Source organism: Mchenga conophoros, linkage group LG13 (assembly GCF_057382185.1).
Source record: "Mchenga conophoros isolate Kocher_MC1m ecotype Shallow Benthic linkage group LG13, M_conophoros_male_GT1.1, whole genome shotgun sequence".
NCBI classification, from domain to species: domain Eukaryota; kingdom Metazoa; phylum Chordata; class Actinopteri; order Cichliformes; family Cichlidae; genus Mchenga; species Mchenga conophoros.
The window spans coordinates 33,709,645-33,727,381 of NC_140538.1; the positions used below are offsets into that span (position 1 = coordinate 33,709,645).

Below are 17,737 nucleotides of genomic sequence, written 5' to 3' on the forward strand. Positions count from 1 at the left end.
CAGGAGGATCTGACAGACGTGGTCATACCTTTTCCTGCTCAGGCATCATAATGTCAGCAACACAGAGAGACACTGATCAGCCCTGCTGCAAGTTAAATACTGAGCAAATTCCAGTTAAACCACATCACAGTTAGAACATCATCCCTGAAGCCTCTGTTCCTGCGTGTGTGTTTGTAAATTCGCTTATTAGCAAGTGTTGTGTGTCTCTGAAATAACAGTGACGTTTGCCTGGCAGAATGCTGTTACTGAAGTTACACATCTGTCATGTTTAAAAGGGACTTCTGCAACATTTTATAAAGTAGAACCAAAGCAATGATGCTAAGACGAAATAAAGACAGAAATGCATGACTTCATCTCTTTTAGGGAAATCAAACCAGCTTAAAAGCTCAGTGGTGTTTATGTGCGGCAGTGTGCGTAACACACGCTGTAAAGCAGTACCATCCTGAAGTCCCACCTTGTACAAACATTCGATAACCACCTTAAAGGTTCCATGGATCCGTCTAACCACTGTTAGATACGGCAGAGAAACAGAGGGGTGGGACGCTCTGAACATGAGATAAGGAGTCAGGTGGTACGTTGTGATTACCTGAGTCAATATAACCTGGTGTGATAACAGCTAATGCACAGTGGGACTCGTTCATACCCGGACTAACAATCCGTTTGCTCAAACTGTTTTTGTATTTTTCAGTGATACAAAGGTAAGTGTTCCACTATGGTTCAAACTTACCTTTACTGATGTGAGCTAATGATGCTGTTTGTGGCTTCATTTCCAGGTAATATCTGGCTTTCAATACCAGATTTTCTGCACCACATTTATTCATTGATTAGTCTTATTTTGCCAACTACTTCATCTGAGTGTCATTTTATAGTCTGGATATTTGGCACAGTCAAAGTTTGAGTCGACCGTCTGACTGGTTAGATCCTTATTTGGAACTTAGGTTGCTAAAATAAAACATGCATACATTAATATAAGCATGCTTTATGTAATACAAATTAAAGGTGCTAAGTAAATGTAAACTAACAATGACAGCTACATATAAAAGATACATTTGAATAATTACTTAATCCATCAACATGTCTACTGGGCCCCAGCCCAGCAAGACTGTCTTATATTATCAAGACTTTCATATTAAACGTCATCAATTCATCTCTCTTAATTCTTGTTCCACCATTGGCCCACTTAGTCAACTGTCATTGTGAATTCAGATGATAACTTGTGATTTCACAGAAAACAGGTCTGCATTTTCTATTTCCAGGCCTCACTCGTGTAATTCTAGCCACTGTCACCACATCATTAAGCAAAACACAGCTCACTACGTTTGACGACTGTGTCTTCCCTTTAAAAATGGTGATATAAGTGAAAGGCTATGTTCTGATTCACAGCCTCCTCCTGCCATCACATCAACACGATGCCTCATCGCAGCTGTTCTGTTGAGATTAACAACAACTCCGGCTACTACACTCTGGCCAATCCAAGGTGCGGTGTTACTTCTGTACTTTCCATCTGATGCAAGTTTCAAGAATGGGTTTAATGCAACATAAATCATCTTTTGCTGCCAATACAAACAGTCTAAAATGCTCAAATCTACTCAGTATGCACATGGCAATACTGCAGACACTTGTGATGTTCTCAATTTAGCAAGTAAGTAAAATTTATTTAGATAGCGCTTTTCACAGGTAAAAAAAATCAAAGTGCTTTACAACACAGGAAATGGCAATATAAAACAATATGACAGCAAATCAATGATGTCATTATGGTCCAGTTCTCTATGTAATGTTTGAGTTTTAGGGGAATTTGCAAATATTGAGAGAAAGAACCAGAAGGCTGTCGGTCATGAGTTTTACAAACTGGCTGCGATGGTCACTGGTGCAGGGACGACCTCATTGGCTGTTGGTTTCAGCACGCCATGTGAGGAACACAGTCATGCTGTTGAGGATGCAGCAGAGAAGTTGTCGCCTTTATTTAGACATGAATTCTCCAGATGTGCTGCTCCAGAACAAAAAAGACGCTGTTGGTCATTTCTGCCATATCGTTACAGTAAAGATGCAACTGCTAGTTAGCCATTAGCATGCAGAAATCCTGTCAGCCCTCATGGTGAACCATGAGACGGTTCTTTGAGTTCATGTGCTGTCGAGCCAAGAAAAAGTAGTCAAGATGATGATGTGACCCAAGCCACGATGTATAAGACGGCTGCAGAATGAAACCCACACACCTAAAGCACAGTGGTGTGGTGGTTAGCGACATTGCCTAACATCGGAAAGGTCCTGGGTTTGAATCCATCAGCTTTCTGGGGCCATTCTGTGTGCAGTCTGCATGGGTTTTCTGGCTTCCTCCCACAGTCCAAAACCGTGCAAATGAAGTTAACTGGTGACTCTAAAGTGGCTGTAGGTGCTAATGGTTCTCTGTCTCTTTATGTTAGCATGAGATAGGTTGGGGACATGTCCTGTTCAGGGTGTACTCTGTCTCTTGTCTTATGAAAGCCTGAATAAGCTCCAGCCCAACCATGATGGATGACCACGTCAATAATTATAGTTGGTTATAATCTTTTTAAACCTTTGGGTTTATCATTGTTGAAAACTTATTTACAAGCACAAATATAATAAAACTGTGGCAAACTTTGCAAAATCCAACACAGCCAGTGCACATCTGAGCAAATGGAAAGAGGAAAAGTGTTTGTTTTGCAAATTCTTACCAAAGTAAAATCCTAAAATGAATGAATCCATTACTTGCATCAGAAGTTCTTCAATGATCTGCATAAGGGTGGATAGAAAATAATGATCCAGCACATTTTTATGGACACTTGTGTAGCTTGCCTGTAGCTTCATGTGGGAGGTGAAAAACAGCAGCTCAATGTGTCACTTTTGAGGTGGATTAAATGCACATTACTCCTGATGATGGTAAACAGCACACTATTGTGCAAAGGTGTCAAACATCCGGCCCGTGAGATCATTTCATTGGTCAGTTATTAACGGCCTGTCGGTATGTGGAAATCAAATCATCAGCCCTACTGAGAATCCATGTGGGCAGGGCTGGGACTATTTTAATGGGCACACCATGCAGGCATTCACATGCAAAGACCATTATGTGACAGCACGTATGCCATAAACATGCAGAACATGTTTACTTTTCTACAAAAACATGCAGAAAAACAGTTAAATATGAAATTTCTTTACACTGACAGAAAGGAGCGTCTCACCCATTACTGATCAAAATGGGCTGTATGTGAGTCTGACACATGTGCTCTAGATAGTCCAAAAACATGAATCCACTGCAGCAAAAACACCATCAATCCTCTACAAGCACAGCAAAGACAGCACACCTACACAATCATTATGGGCAGAATCACTAACGCAAAGGTAGGAAGAAGAAATCCCACAGTGACGTTTAAGCAGAACGTATGCTAACCCCAACCAAGCAGTCCAAGAGTATGTGTGTGTGTAACAAAGCTGATCTCTCATCTTTAGCCCTGCTGCTTCCTGTTTTGCACTTTTATTCAATTTATTAAAATGAAACTCCTCCATACATTCGCCCTATAAGGATAAGGGTTGGAGCACGTATGTGGGTATAAGTTTATTGTTACTTTTGTTGTGTAACTTCAATAATGCGAATGAGAAACCAAAAGCGTCACAGCCCTGTTGGGTTGTTCAGCTCTTACAATACTGTTGTGCATGCAATGTGTCCTATTGACTGCATTATTGTTACATAGTTTAGACAAACAGTGTTTACTTATTGGAAAGTATAACCAGAAGAACTGGTCAAAGTGTTTCTGTTAGACCCATCTAACACACTGTGTCTCCATGCTTAGGGCTTTCAGTGAGAGTGGCAAATGCGAGGTCCCTTTGCCACCCATGGTAGGTCCCTGCTCTGAAGCCAGTGCACTGTTCAACAAAGTCACTGGCAGTGCAACTGGAGCAGTTGGAGTCTTCACCTATGACCTTGTCAACCCTGACATGAACGACTATAGCCACATCATGGCTGTCATGTTCTCCGTGCCGTATGATCGAAGCCTCTACTCCAACTGGTTTGCCGTGGGGATCTTTGACAAAGGAACCGACTGTGACTATAATCTTTATGACATCATGTATAATGGGAGTGAAAATAGTTTCGTAAGAGCCAAGGCTGACGGGTCCTGCATTTCTTATGGAGGTGACTACGTTATTGTCAGTGCCTCCATGTCTGATTCAGGTGAAGCAGTCCTGAGGGTGGATGTCAATGACACAGGGATGTACTAACACAACAGACGCAAGATGTTACACAAGTAAAACAATCACTGGCATCCCACTACGTATCTGCAAGGGTCAATCAACTGGTAAAACTGGTCACTTGCTAAAGTGCTGATTTCAGTGTAAACGAGTGCATGCCGTTGTATACTCAAGAGTGCTTTCTCAAGACTGATTCATGAAAGATTTGTATGTATCAAAAACAGGTTTTCTTTGTAACCAGTGTATAACGTAACAATAAATCTAAACCTTTACCTGATTTAAATTTGTCCCTCTTCTGTTCAACATCACCTCCGGATTCTGCAGAAGTATTTCTCTGTTTATTATCTCAGTCTTTAGGTCCATTCTGTCGAACGGTGGGCCTCAAATATACACAAGATCAAATTCCCTTTCAAACCGACACTAGGACCACTAATGGTGATGGAAGGACCTCGAGCTGTTCTGAACACTTTCAGTGCTAAAGAGTCAACTTGGAGTCAACTGAAACGCCAGGCTGTTTTGAACATTTAAAAACACCCAAACTGTTCTCCAGGGTGAGAATGTCAAAGGGCGCTGTAGCATCCTGAGATGATTCAGCAGAAATGAACAAAAATGTTTGGTGCGTGCCAGGACGGCAGCAGCACAGAGGACACTGACAAAGTGTTGCCTCCTTCCTGATTCCCTGTGTTTTTGTATGTTCGTTACACTTAACTGTTTCAGATCAAACAAATTTGAATATTAGACAAAGATAACACAAGTAAACACAAAACGCAGATTCTAAATGAAGGTGTTTTTCTTATTAAGGAGAAAAACCCAAACATACCTGTGTGAAGCACTGATTGCCCCTGAACCTAATAACTGATTGGGTCACCTTTAACAGCAACGACTGCAATCGAGCCTTTGTGATGACTGGCAGTGAGTCTTTTACAGCACTTTTTGGCCCACTCATCTCTGCAAACTGTTTTACTACAGCCACATTCGGTGGGTTTTCAAGCATGAACCGCCTTTAAGGTCATGCCGCAGCATCTCAATCGGGTTCAGGTCAGGACTTTGTCTGGGCCAACCCAAAGTCTTCATGTTGGTTTGCTTTACCCACTCAGAGGTGGACTGGCTGCTGTGTATTGGACCTTTGTCCTGCTGCTGAGCCCAAAGCCACAATGAATGAAATACGTAAGAGCGATACAGTGATAAATGAATAGTTATCCTTAAGAACTATTTTCCTTTTTTTCACCGTTTCTCTTATCAATTTTGCACAATTGTGTCTAATTTACTTCATTTGTATTTGTCAGATCTGGTTTTTGCTCACCGGTGCCACACATGTATGTTCTATCTTTTATGTGTTTTCTGTATTTGCTTTCCTTTACATCTTTACCTTTGTGTGTTATTGAGTAAATAAGACTTGTAGACTCAGCACTTCTACTACAAGTATAAATAAAAAAATTAAAAGAAAAGAAAGGCACAGCACACATAAAACAAACAAAACAAGACGAGAAAGAAAATAAAAATAGCAAATAAAATAAAGAACAAGTCAACGCCAAGTATCATTTTCTAAATTATTCCCTTCATAATGTCTCAGAAGCTCAGCTAAAGGCGACCACGTTTCTGCTGAGAAGGTGATTGGCTGCAGACTCCCATCTCTGCAGGACCTGTACACCTCCAGGACATTGCGGCGTGCAGCTCGGATCTCAGCTGACCCTTCTCACCCTGGACACAGTCTGTTTGACCTGCTCCCCTCAGGCAGGAGGCTCCGGTCCATTCGCACCAGAACCTCTCGCCATAAGAACAGTTTCTTCCCCTCTGCTGTTGGACACATGAACAATAACCGTATGACTGTTCCCGCCACTAACACATGACCCTACGCTGTGTTCACTGTATCATTCCATGTTTGGCACTGATCACCACCTGCACTCATGTATATATCTTTCTACGTAGCACTCTTAATTCTTATTCTCATGTATATATCTCATGTATATCTCATGCACATATCTTTCTACGTAGCACTTTTAATTCTTATCCCTACTTTTATTTTTTTTTCATGTCTATTTAAGTACTATTTATGACACTATGTTTGCACTGAAGCACCGCAGCAATTTCCTGCTCAACATTTGGCAATAAACCCCATTCTGATTCTGATTCTGATTAAGATCTGCTCCCTCTCCTCTGACAATAAGTAAGTGTGTCCAATTCAGCACATGATGATGCCTCCTGCACCCACCTATCACTTTAGCGTACATCTATTTTCTTCCAACACAAAGATATTCACCGCCTGGCCTGCAGGAGGCCAAAGTCGATCCATTTTAGCTGTGTGGAGCTAAAACCACAGTTCTCTGGATATATAACCAGCTCGTGGCAGTTATCTGACTGTGTGGTTGGACCAGTCAGTCCAGTAAGGAATATTAAACAGTGTTAAACCTGTTCTTTTTAAATGGCAAACACCATCACAAGTAAATGGACTGGTTCTTATACAGCACTTTTCATCCATTTACACAAAGTTGATTACACTGGAGAGCAACTCGGGCTTCAATATCTTGTTAGCATACATTAGCATGCTAACTGGAGCAGCCAGGGATCAAATCACCAACTTCCCAATTAGTAGATGATGTCTCTACGTCCTGAGCTACAGCCAATCCTACAGTAGTTGAAAAACGTGCTGAAACCTCTGTACTGTGGCTTTCCAAACACACATATCCTAATGCTAGAGTACAACTAAGGCGGTTAATATGCTGAAACCCGTGGACCTATCATCTGAAATGTACAGGCATGAAAATGGAAGTGCAGAGAGCTTCTAGCAGTCTACAAAACACAATGTAGTTACATTGTCCTGTAACTGTTGTTGCAATGATACTTACTGTGAAATGCACTTCTAATAATTGTGATCATGTTTCCTGATAACAAATGGTTACTTTGTGATGAAATAAATCAAATTCAATCCCATTTTTAGAAGCACAAAGACGGTCTTTATTCAAGCAAGTCAGGAGGTCAGTTGTGATGTACACAGGAAAACATCAGGACTTTGTGCAGCACACATTCTGCTTTTAAAATTTCATACAGTTCATTTCCCATTTGTAATGTGACGCTGAAGCCGTAGCAAATTTGCCTGTATGCTTTATTACTGCATCGCTACATTAATAAACGAATGCAAACGAACTGTAACTGATTAAAGACTGTGGAGCCACATATTCATCTTTACTGTAACAAACATTTTAGATTCCACAGATCTGTTTGACCAGTGTAAAGACACATTCATCGATGCAAAGGCAGCGCGTGCACTTTCATCAAGTCATCAGCATCTTCATGGCTAAATGATCCAACCTGGATTGACACATTCCACATGTACTCAAACTGATGCCAGTTTTTGAGCGACCTCACAGTTGCCCTGCTCCAAGCTGCTTCTTTACACTCGTGAAATGAGCTATCGCCCCCTTAGCGCAGAACAGTCCAACATGGTCCTACATGATGGCCTCTCTGTCTGCCAGTGCCACATAAAACGCTACCGTTAGCTGTGATGTGACAGTCACTGAGTATCCTTCATCTGCGTCTCAACAACACCAACGCTGAACGTAACATGCTGTAGTTGGCTAAACCACTGTTGTGTATCTTCAATACAAACATCTGCAGTCAAACCTAGATTCCTGTCAATCAGTAAGTCAAGTGTTTGGGGTTTGCTTCTATTTATGGGCTTCTTTCTGGTTCATTGGTGATAAAGTGATACAGTTATTCTCAAAGGGAAATATTGTTGACAGTGTAAATGTAAATAGACAGTATTACAGTTCAGACTTACCAAAGACCAAAGCCAGACCATGAGACGTTCCCACAGCAATGACACCCGACACTGTCTGAAGACACGGGGACGTACAGCTCAGAACAGACTAAACATGGAAGCGTTTTCAGATAGACAAGTACAAATGACAAAACACATCAAGGCTCCAAGTGTGACTGCAGCTGACGGCTGTCATTACTTGTCAGGTTCTGCTATGTGCTGATCCACGTCTGTAGTATGTAAAATATTTTTAATTATTGATGCAGGTGTACATATTCAGTCACTACACACTCTTTGTGTTGAGATGAACTACTTAGTAAATACTCACTATAGCTGTTGGAAGTCCAGCGTCCACTTTGTCCTGAGTGAAGACACAAAATGTTTTAGTTAAGAGTAGGGATGGGTATCGAAAACCGGTTCTTGTTGAGAACCGGTTCCCACTGTTTCAATTCCTTGGGATTGTTTGTCATTTTTGCAAACGATTCTCTTATCGATTCCAGTCGCCCCGAATGACGTCACCACGTTGCAGAGCGTCATTTACCTGGCAGGAAACACAGTGGCTCAAACGCTCAAAAGTTTGGTTATACTTTACAAGAACGGATGACAACAGGGCGACTTGCAATACTTGCAAAGTAGATGCTTCATTTAAGGGAGGAAACACTACGAATATGCAAAAGCATTTGCTCACAAAACACACGATGACCTTAAATGAATGTCGTGTTTTTAATTCGGTGAATCTCAACCCAGCAGCAGCGGTAACGTTTGCACGTCCTCTCCCGTTAATGCGGCAGGTAAATAATCAACAACAGTGCATATTATGTTAGCACGATCTGCCTTATTACAAACCTGCCATTACTGTGCATTTAGTGACCATGATGAGAGAGACAGAGTCTGGCTCAGATGCTGGCAGCTCTCGCTGCAGTCTGCCGGTAGCGTCTCCTTTCAGGCAGGATAGACGAATGTCACCGAGCAGAGACTCAGTTTGTGGTCAAAGGCTTGCAGCCGTTTGCCACAGCAGGTGATTTTCAGTAAGTGAATGTGTTTAATTGTAGGCAGGGACATTACTGGATATTCTTGTGTAATTGCTACAGAAGAATATTTATTTTATTATTTTACATTTACAATTTTTTCCTGGGGGCCCTGTGACACCCACTGAAGAGATCTCTTAAGATGTCACTGTTGGGTTTGTAAGGCCATGTTACTCCTAAATGTCTGTCTTGTTCAAAGAGAAGATATAAAATAAAGTTCTAAGCTAATCGATTTGTGAAAATCTTATCAATACCCATCCCTAGTTAAGAATGAGGAACGTTTGAAATTCAGATTTTGATTCTGCAGCTGTGTTATTCATTTTCTGTGCTAAACTCTTTCAGATTGCTCGTAGAGATAAAAACCCACTCGAGTATTATAAAGCTGGGTAAGAAGTCTTAGACTAGGTTAAAGTACAGACTTGAGCTTTGGGTCAAGCAGCTCTTATGTTAGGATAAGACTGTAAACATGTTGTGTGTCTGTGTTTCTGTGATTGTGTAAATGCAGCTTTACATTTTGAGGACACACTCTGGTTTCAGGTGAGTTTCACAAAGCGTCAGTATGAATGAAATCAAACACGATGATTTTCTAGGGCAGACTTTCCGTTTGAATTCATTTTTTGAAATGATAAATAATGCATCACACGGATGCAGTGATGCTCTTAACAAAGAAAGAACATATTTTGTGTTCTTCCAGGTTTTTTAGTGCTGCTCAGTGAACACCACCCTGATTGATTTAGCCACCGACTTGCTGTTATCTCCGACAGATTCATTGTTTCATTTGTGTAGCTTATTTATGGCCAGCTTCACCTGCAGAGCTCCAGTGAACAGTTACTAAGTGAAAGGTCAACACTTATCAGCTTCATTTGCTTTGAATTAAGAGAACAGGTCTCACCTGGGTATTTAAAGGTTTTGCAGTCACCTATTTAACTCATTCTCTGCCTCTGACGATGGAGGACTGTGTTTGGAAAGTTGCACATTTTTGTTAAACCCCGTCGAGCAAAGCTAAACATATACAATGTATACAATTCTCTGTGGTGGTGTCCAGAGTTACAAAGTTACCACAAACCAAAAAAGAGTGTGGAAACATAGGAACTGGTTTGTATGTAGCTGTGATGGTTGTGGATGTGTGTTACAGCCTTACAGCAGCAGACACAATCTGTGCAGAGATGCCCTTCAGCAGGCTGTGTCGAAGGACACATCCATGAACTGTTGAACTCATGTCCACGGTCCTCTTCCTTCTTTAACACAGACACATAAAAACAGAGGTAAAGAAAAGCAAACACACAAACAAATGCATTTATTAACTTAACTCCATGCACTCACACTGGCTGGCTGCTTCTCCTGCTATCAGAACAACGTTGTTTCCTTTTCCGTTACAGCAGCAACTACCAAGCAGTACCCGACACACTCAAGACACACCTTTAATTTATACTCCTAAATAAAGCTTCTACATAAAGCGTTTAAAATTTGGACTAATTGCAAATTAAAATTACTGACAAATTGAAATATTTGTATGTATTGATTTTAGTCTGATTCTTCAGATCATCACTTTTCTTTTTTCTCTACATAGAAATGTAAGAATAGCAATTTTTGTGTGTGTGTGTGTGTGTGTGTGTGTGTGTGTGTGTGTGTGTGTGTGTGTGTGTGTGTGCGTGTGTGTGCACATGCCGTTTAAGGTGTGATGGGTCTCCGCTGTCAGAGCTGGCCAGAGAGGAGGTCTCGCAGGAGTGAGCATCCATGTTGTCTGTGTTTAGGATGCAGGTGTCCTCCAGTACAAACGGTTCCTCCTCATCCTCCAGCTGCAGCAGAGCACAACATTACAGTTAATACTGGAGAAATGTCCCTCTGTGATTGTGTTTATATGTCTGTGACTGCAGCAATACTGCACAGATGAGAGAAGGCAGATTTCCTGTGATGCGTGCCTTAAAGGGCATATGTTGCTCAGCGATGCCACCGAGGCTTTGGTTCTTTCAGACGTGCTGGAGTTTACTGACTGATGTAACGGTGGCCGTGCTTTTGGCCCCTCTGCTTTGAAACAACCTGCAAGAGGAGACTTTCAAACTTTCCTTTCAGAAACGTGCTGTCACTTAATGTAATCACTGTCTCTTCTTCTGTCTGTCTTCTATTTTTAACTTTCTAAAGCAGACCTGGGAAATGCAGAGCAAGAGGGCAACATCCGGCCATGGGCTGGCCAGGACCGGCCCACGTGAGCTGGGATTCACATGTAAATAAGTTTACATCATGGAGTTTGTCTCATTTCAGCCATCAAACATTTAGACTGAGGTTTTAGCCATTTCTGATGAAGTTATCCCGTCTTTCACAGCTCATGTCCCTGTGCCTGCTAACCCAACTAAAAGCTCAGATTAATAATGTCCCCAAACCAAAAACACCAAATCATAAACCAGAATATAAAAACTAGAGATGGCACGATACCACTTTTTAATGTCCGATACCGATATCATAAATTTGGATATCTGCCGATACCGATATGAATCCGATATAGCGTATTTGGTAATCAATAAAACTGTTTTTTAATATCTTGCTGCATTTTGTATAAGTTCATACTCAAGTTTAAAAAACAAGAGACTGAAGCTGTTCTGTTAAACCTGTATGCAAAAAACACACTGCAGCCAAAACATTTCATAGTTCAGCAACACTGATCAATCTAATAAACTTAAACCTGCTCCATCCTCCCTGTTCTGGTGTTTTACAGAGTACTTAGTGGAAATATTAAGCAACCCAACTAATAGGGTTCCAACTCCCAGCAAAAATATTGGGGAACCACCCCCCGCCCTTAATCGATGTAATCAACTTTAATTTAATGCAAGTGTAAAACAATGCACAGAAATCAATTATTTTTCTACAATATTTAAATATTCAATTCAATTCAACTTTATTTATATAGTGCCAAATCACAACAAAAGTCGCCTCAAGGCGCTTCATAGATTCAACATCTTTCTTCAACAGAACTGCAGACTGCACAGATGGTATCTTCCCAAAGGCAAAAGTACTGTAGCTTACTAGATTAGATTTGATATACCTTTATTAGTCCCACAAGGGGAAATTAGGGTGTATATTAGACTTATTAGTTACTATATACAATAATGGATTTCTATACATTTCATCAGGTGACCACTTTTGTTGTAAGATTCAGATAATTATTTATTCAAAGCTTTTAAATGACATAACAAAGAAAAGTATTTCTTTGTGCCCCCCTCTCCCTGTTAATGCCCTACCTGCCCCCTGGCAAAACTTTGCTAGACCCGCCCCTGCACAGTTACCAGCTGTCAGCTACTTAAAAAAGGATCCTGGTGTTATTTGTCTCTCAGAAACAGGTCATAACTTCAACTCATTCATGTCACCTAAAAGGTAAACCTGTTTCTCCATCACCTGTTCAGCTCTGATGATTCAGTAAGGACATCTCCTGGTTTCATCTTCATGTTTCCCTCTCACCACATATCCAAACCGACATCATGACCAGCAGCTTTACAGCTGTGGCTCCAGCAAACATCAGCTGATACTAGAAATTAATATTAAATAAATTCTAACAACAGCTGATCAAGCTTAAACGTGCTGCTGTTGTTTACCGCGACATCCGCTGGTTTCCTCTTTCTGGCGCAAAGTGGGCGATAAACAAACAAGAGAGACGATCAGCTGATCATTGATCAGTTTCATGATTGAAGTAGAAACAGGAGAGGGAGGGGAGAGAATGAGAGAAGTAGATGCAACTGCGCAGCAAAGACAGAACAACTCCAGCTTTGTGTCTATTTTTTAATTCTAGTCCGGGACAAATCGCTTCCTTTTCACCTCAGTATGGAGCTCAGTCCAGCTGTGGCTCAATACATCAGTTGCTTAACGTGGAAATACACATCCAGGGATGAGCTTACACACCTCACTTCTCTGGGAGAGTTTTCCCCGAGATGAAATGCCGCAGTTAGGAAGCATGTAGGAGGCTCCAAATGCTCCAGACCGCCGTCTCGCAGACAACAGCCGCTCTGTCACGTGACACATGCTGCTCCGATGCGCCGAGCTGGGTTACGCCAAGTAGCGCGTTTTGTGAGGGGATTTTGTGATACTTCGGGTCGGATTACATTTTTTATTTCTCTCCGATATCCGATCCAGTAATTTAGGTCAGTATCGGAGCGATATCGATACGTCATATCGATCGGTCCATCTCTAACAAAAACTGAAAATCTGAACCAAAAGCCAGGGGCTACTGAATCCTGACTGAAACTCTCAAAACAAATCAAAACTCCACACCTGGCTCACAAACACCTGCACATCACTCACTATAGCATTTACTGACACTGATCATCTATTTTGGAAGCATTCTTCACTTTCATTAGACCACGTCAGCCGGTTAGGTACCCGAGTCCTAGCAGCGAAGGAGCTGTGCAGACATGTGACAGACTCTTTGGATCTCCTCGAGCTGCTGCAGTCATGAATAGTTCGGTTTCATCTTCCAGCTCCAGCCTCACCAACTGAGTGCAGCACACCACAGTCCTGGCTCCACAATGCTGTCGCCAGCTCTTCCCTTACTTTATGCTCAGTCGTTATCCCAGTTACTGACACAAGCTCACAATGTAAGACAGAGTGGCCTGGTCATCAGAAAGCACTAACCTACCAATCTCTGTAATTCTAACATAAGGAACCTTATGTTATTATGAAAAGGATTTCATTACCTCTTAGAAATGAGACCCTTTAGTTCTCATTGAGACTGTGCCTCACCAGCTGATCCTGTATTAGGCAACATGTGTTTTGTTGTTTTTTGCTCTCTCTCACCTGCCGGGGGCGGTGCTCAGTATGGGCTCCCGCCCCTGGCATCTCCACACCTACTGCCTACCCAGGTGATGGCAAGGCCTATTTAAGATGGCAGCACTGTGTTATTCGTCGCTGGATCGTTGAGCTATCAGCGCCAGTCACTCTGCTGGTTTGTATTAATAAACTGACTGTCTACTCTGCAAGGACTCCCGGTCTGCGCCTGAGTCCATTAACTAACACCTGACAGAGGCTTGGCTCGAACCACAGCACCGCTGCCCTCTCAAATCAGCTTTTATGTTCCCTTCTTAAAGTTGACCAGCTCACTGTGGTTGATGATTCTTCTAACACTGACCAAGTCATTGAATTTAGTCCCAGTCAAAACAGTGGGCACCACCCTCGACCGCATTTTCACCCTGGATCTATCCTGTGTGTCTCCGTTTTACTGTTTTGTAAGGTATTTTTCACACTTCTAAAAGTTCTGCCTTCCCACAGGACATCTCGACACTTTTTCCTACCTGCTACATTTTCAGCTCTCTTCTCTCATTTGCCCATCTGAGCACCTACCTCTTTATTATCTTGGTGCTGGCCACAATACTTCAAAAACAGCCACTGTCACCCCTTTGCTTAACCCTCCCCACATTTTAAACAGTTGATGTCCTGATGTGCTCGGGTGAAAGAGAGAGTCTGACTTTGTTTCTGCTTGATCTGTGTGCAGCCTTCAACATCACTGAATTGGAATCTCTGGCACTGCTTTCATGTGGTCACATTTTGATCATTTCAGAATTCACATTAGCAATTACTCAAACCCCCCCCCCATATCCATCACCGTCACTCCCTGATAGTAATGCATGAATGGTAAACATGAAATAGTCGGTTACAGCATGAAAGAAACACAAGTGGAGCTCCATTAGGCCTGGGCATCGTTGCTGATTTCTACAACCGATTCATTCTGATTCACAAGGTCAACTCAGAAATATAATTATGGTCATTTATCTTGGATATGTACTGTCAAGTAGGAACCTGCTACACCTTGTAAATTAAAAATATTTAACTCTGTTTCTCTGCAACTACAAACTGAGTGTAAACTGTCTAAGTATAACAAGAAAGCTGACACTTCATCACAGCAGACTGTGTCAAAGTCACTGAGGATAAAACACTGAGGTGTTCCTGGCCCGGTCTTTTGTAGCATATAACGCCCCTGACTATATGCTGCAGTAGATCAAAAATGGAAGAAAACCATGAATCAACATGTGAACATTACCTGATGCTGCTGAAGTGAAGCAGAGCAAACAGAGATTTTAGCTAAGCATTTTCCAATTTGGCACAATGTGTAAAAGCTGAAATTTCTTCAGTACTGAAAAGCAGAAATGGGGCTTTTTGACAGAGAAAAAACTATTTAATTTGAATAGGAATATCGATTTTTGTAACCCACCCCTATATTAGACGCACACAGCAAGGTGTCCTGTCACTGTGCAAGCGCTGGGATAAGTCTGAATGACATTATTCACTTTATGAAAACACAAATCAAGTCAAGTCAATAATCTGCTTTCCATGTCGGAGCTCCCCGATCATGTTTGTATGAAGGATGGGAACTCTCATCGCATCAGATCTAACATTTAACTTAACAACATTTTAACAGGATACAAGAATTATACACGTTATTAGATAAGGATACACTAGACCAGCGGTCCCCCACCTTTTCTGCTCCACGGACAAGTTTAATGTCCGACAATATTTTCATGGACCGGCCTGTAAGGTGTGGCGGATAAAAACAACTAAATAACATGATACGCCCGACACAAAAACTTCTATAAATATGATAATAAACAAGAATTCACCGTGTCCCACATAGCGAGCAGGTCTGGCTCAGATCTGGTATCACGCCGGCACTGCTGGCTGACGCCTGGCATGATGAGACGTAAGTCATCCAGATACAGGCCAGGCCTGGCATAGATGGCACTGTCTTATAGCACATCTGTCCTGATTGTGGTGTATGTGGCCCAGGCCCATAGAAAACAGGTCTGGCCCGGATCTGCCATCAAGCTGGCACTTCTGACTGACCGGTGTCATGGCTGAGTGTATGTCAACCAGATGTGGGCCAGGTCTGGCAATGATGGCAGTGTTTATGTTCCTATTTTCCGGGAGAGTAGAACAGCACTATATAAGAATCAGTCCATTCACTGTCTGAACAGAGGTTTGTCATGTTACTTTTGCACTGTTATGTTCCGGCACATGTTGTCATTACATGGCTTGATTAAGGGATACATTAGGCTGACATCTGAGGCCAGAGCTGAAACTGTTCAGGGCCAGCACAGGGCCAGCAGTGTGCCTGCAACTGGCCTTGTGCTGGCCCATGTGTGGGCCACCTCTGGCAAACCTGATTGATCTGGGCCATCAAAAGGCCGTCATTCTTTGCGGTATGTGGGCCATGTGTAAACACATTGTGTGGGCCAGATCCGGGCCATTCCAGTTTTGCTATGTGGGGTGATTGTGTAACTTTATTAGCAGCCTCCTCCTGAAATGCGCCAACAACATTGAGAGTAACATCCTCCTCTGTGCCCCTTAATGCACTCTCGTCGTTATGGTAACGCGTAAATTTTTTTTTTTAAATAAGTGAGTCTGAAGCTGGAAATCTAATGGGTGATGTTGAATGTTATCGGTGTATATGAACCACAGGTTAGATGTCAGTTTAAGGAGAAAGACTACTTCCAGAGTAAGATGGATTAAGTAGGACACAGTGTCCACAGGGGAGAGAGTGGGGACTGGAGAAGACTTCAGTGGACATGTAGGTGAAGAAAACAGATGTGATGAGGAGGTGTTCAGTAGGTATGGTATTAAGGAGAGAAACGCAGAAGGACAGATGTTGGTGGATTCTGATACTTCAGAAGGATGTGGAATATAGCATAGCAAGGCTAGCATGACAGTGGACACAGGAGGATCATATGCAGAAGGGGAGACTGTAAGGTGGTGTCAGAGGGGAATGCAGCCAGGCTCTGTCAGATGGCAGTCTGTAGAATGGCTTCAGACATTAAGAAGACAAAGCGAGTGAAGGCAGAGGCAAGGATTTAAATGGTGGAGGTTGAAGGAGGAGGAATAGTCCACAAAGTTCAGGGAGGAGCTGAGAAAGCACGACTGGAGTGCTGAGGAACTTCTGGTGTATCCTGTTGGACAGAGGAAGGAGAACATGAAGTTTTGGTGATACAGGAAAGCATTCACAGGAAGAGGTTGGCAATGAGAAAGTTCAACAGTCATGGAGATGAACAAAGTAGACAGGAGTGCTGGGAGGCTAGATGTACAACAAAGAGGGAGATGGCAAAGGAAAAGCGTTATGTGAGAACGAACACTGTGGAAAGAGAAAAGGAGTGGGTTCACCACAGCCAAGGTCTAGACACACGTGCAGAGGAGGGAGAAAGGATTTGGACAAAGGATCTCGAAGATAGAGCAGCCAGCAAGGACGAAAAGAAGAAGACCACAGAGAAGGTTCCTGGATGTAGCAATGGAAGACATCAGGGGGGTTGGTGTGAGAGAAGAGGATGCTATGGGTAGGCTGAGACAGAGCCAGGCGATCTGTTGTAGTGACCACCAAACGGAAAAGCCGAAACACGTCATAGAAGTAAGATTAAGGCATTTATGAGTGTTACATTTTTACTATTCCCAATCCAAACGAAAACAGTCTTGCTGGGATACAGATCTTTCTCAGCTTTAACACTGCACACCCATCTGGTCACACAAGTCAGTGCAAGGCTTGTTCCCATGAGGAAAACTCCAGTGTGGGTCTGAAACGTGAGACCCTGCCAGAATGTCAAACTATGTCTGAATCACAGAGAACTTTGATCATTTGTTATTTCGCGAGAATTTGCTCTCGTGACTGCTTTTTTTAAGCTCTTAACTCTGTATGGCATGACAACTAACCACAGCATATGGTAAAATAGAGTGTTTCCTATCTCTATACCACCTGCAGAATATTTTTATTTCTTTCACTAAGCAG

General features: G+C 42.3%; 2 protein-coding genes across 5 annotated transcripts in view; one reads left to right on the forward strand and one right to left on the reverse strand.

Annotated features, from left to right (window-relative positions):
- vps8 (VPS8 subunit of CORVET complex) overlaps positions 1 to 17,737 on the reverse strand; it is a 77,142-nt gene that overhangs the window by 51,537 nt on the left and 7,868 nt on the right. For 2 of the 4 annotated variants that reach the window (XM_085243086.1, XM_085243088.1), the window contains exons 3-6: positions 10,657 to 10,787; positions 10,130 to 10,226; positions 8,289 to 8,321; positions 7,982 to 8,036 (exon numbers count right to left, since the gene is read on the reverse strand). In XM_085243086.1, the coding sequence (XP_085099212.1) occupies positions 7,982 to 8,036; positions 8,289 to 8,321; positions 10,130 to 10,226; positions 10,657 to 10,787 (316 nt within the window). Of the gene's footprint in view, positions 1 to 28; positions 4,860 to 7,981; positions 8,037 to 8,288; positions 8,322 to 10,129; positions 10,227 to 10,656; positions 10,788 to 17,737 lie in introns of those variants that run through there. The other 2 variants (XM_085243087.1, XM_085243089.1) reach the window with 2 other exon arrangements.
- LOC146561784 (DELTA-stichotoxin-Hmg2b-like) lies at positions 621 to 4,474 on the forward strand. The gene is made up of 3 exons (XM_085243092.1): positions 621 to 698; positions 1,384 to 1,477; positions 3,807 to 4,474. The coding sequence occupies exons 2-3, from the start codon at positions 1,410 to 1,412 to the stop codon at positions 4,231 to 4,233; spliced, it is 495 nt and encodes a 164-aa protein (XP_085099218.1). The 5' UTR covers positions 621 to 698; positions 1,384 to 1,409; the 3' UTR covers positions 4,234 to 4,474.

Bases quoted from the DNA above. Each gene is read 5' to 3' on its own strand.
- LOC146561784 (XM_085243092.1), top strand. From the start codon at position 1,410: ATGCCTCATCGCAGCTGTTCTGTTGAGATTAACAACAACTCCGGCTAC. The intron at 1,478-3,806 runs GTGCGGTGTTAC...CTCCATGCTTAG, and splicing joins TACACTCTGGCCAATCCAAG to GGCTTTCAGTGAGAGTGGCA.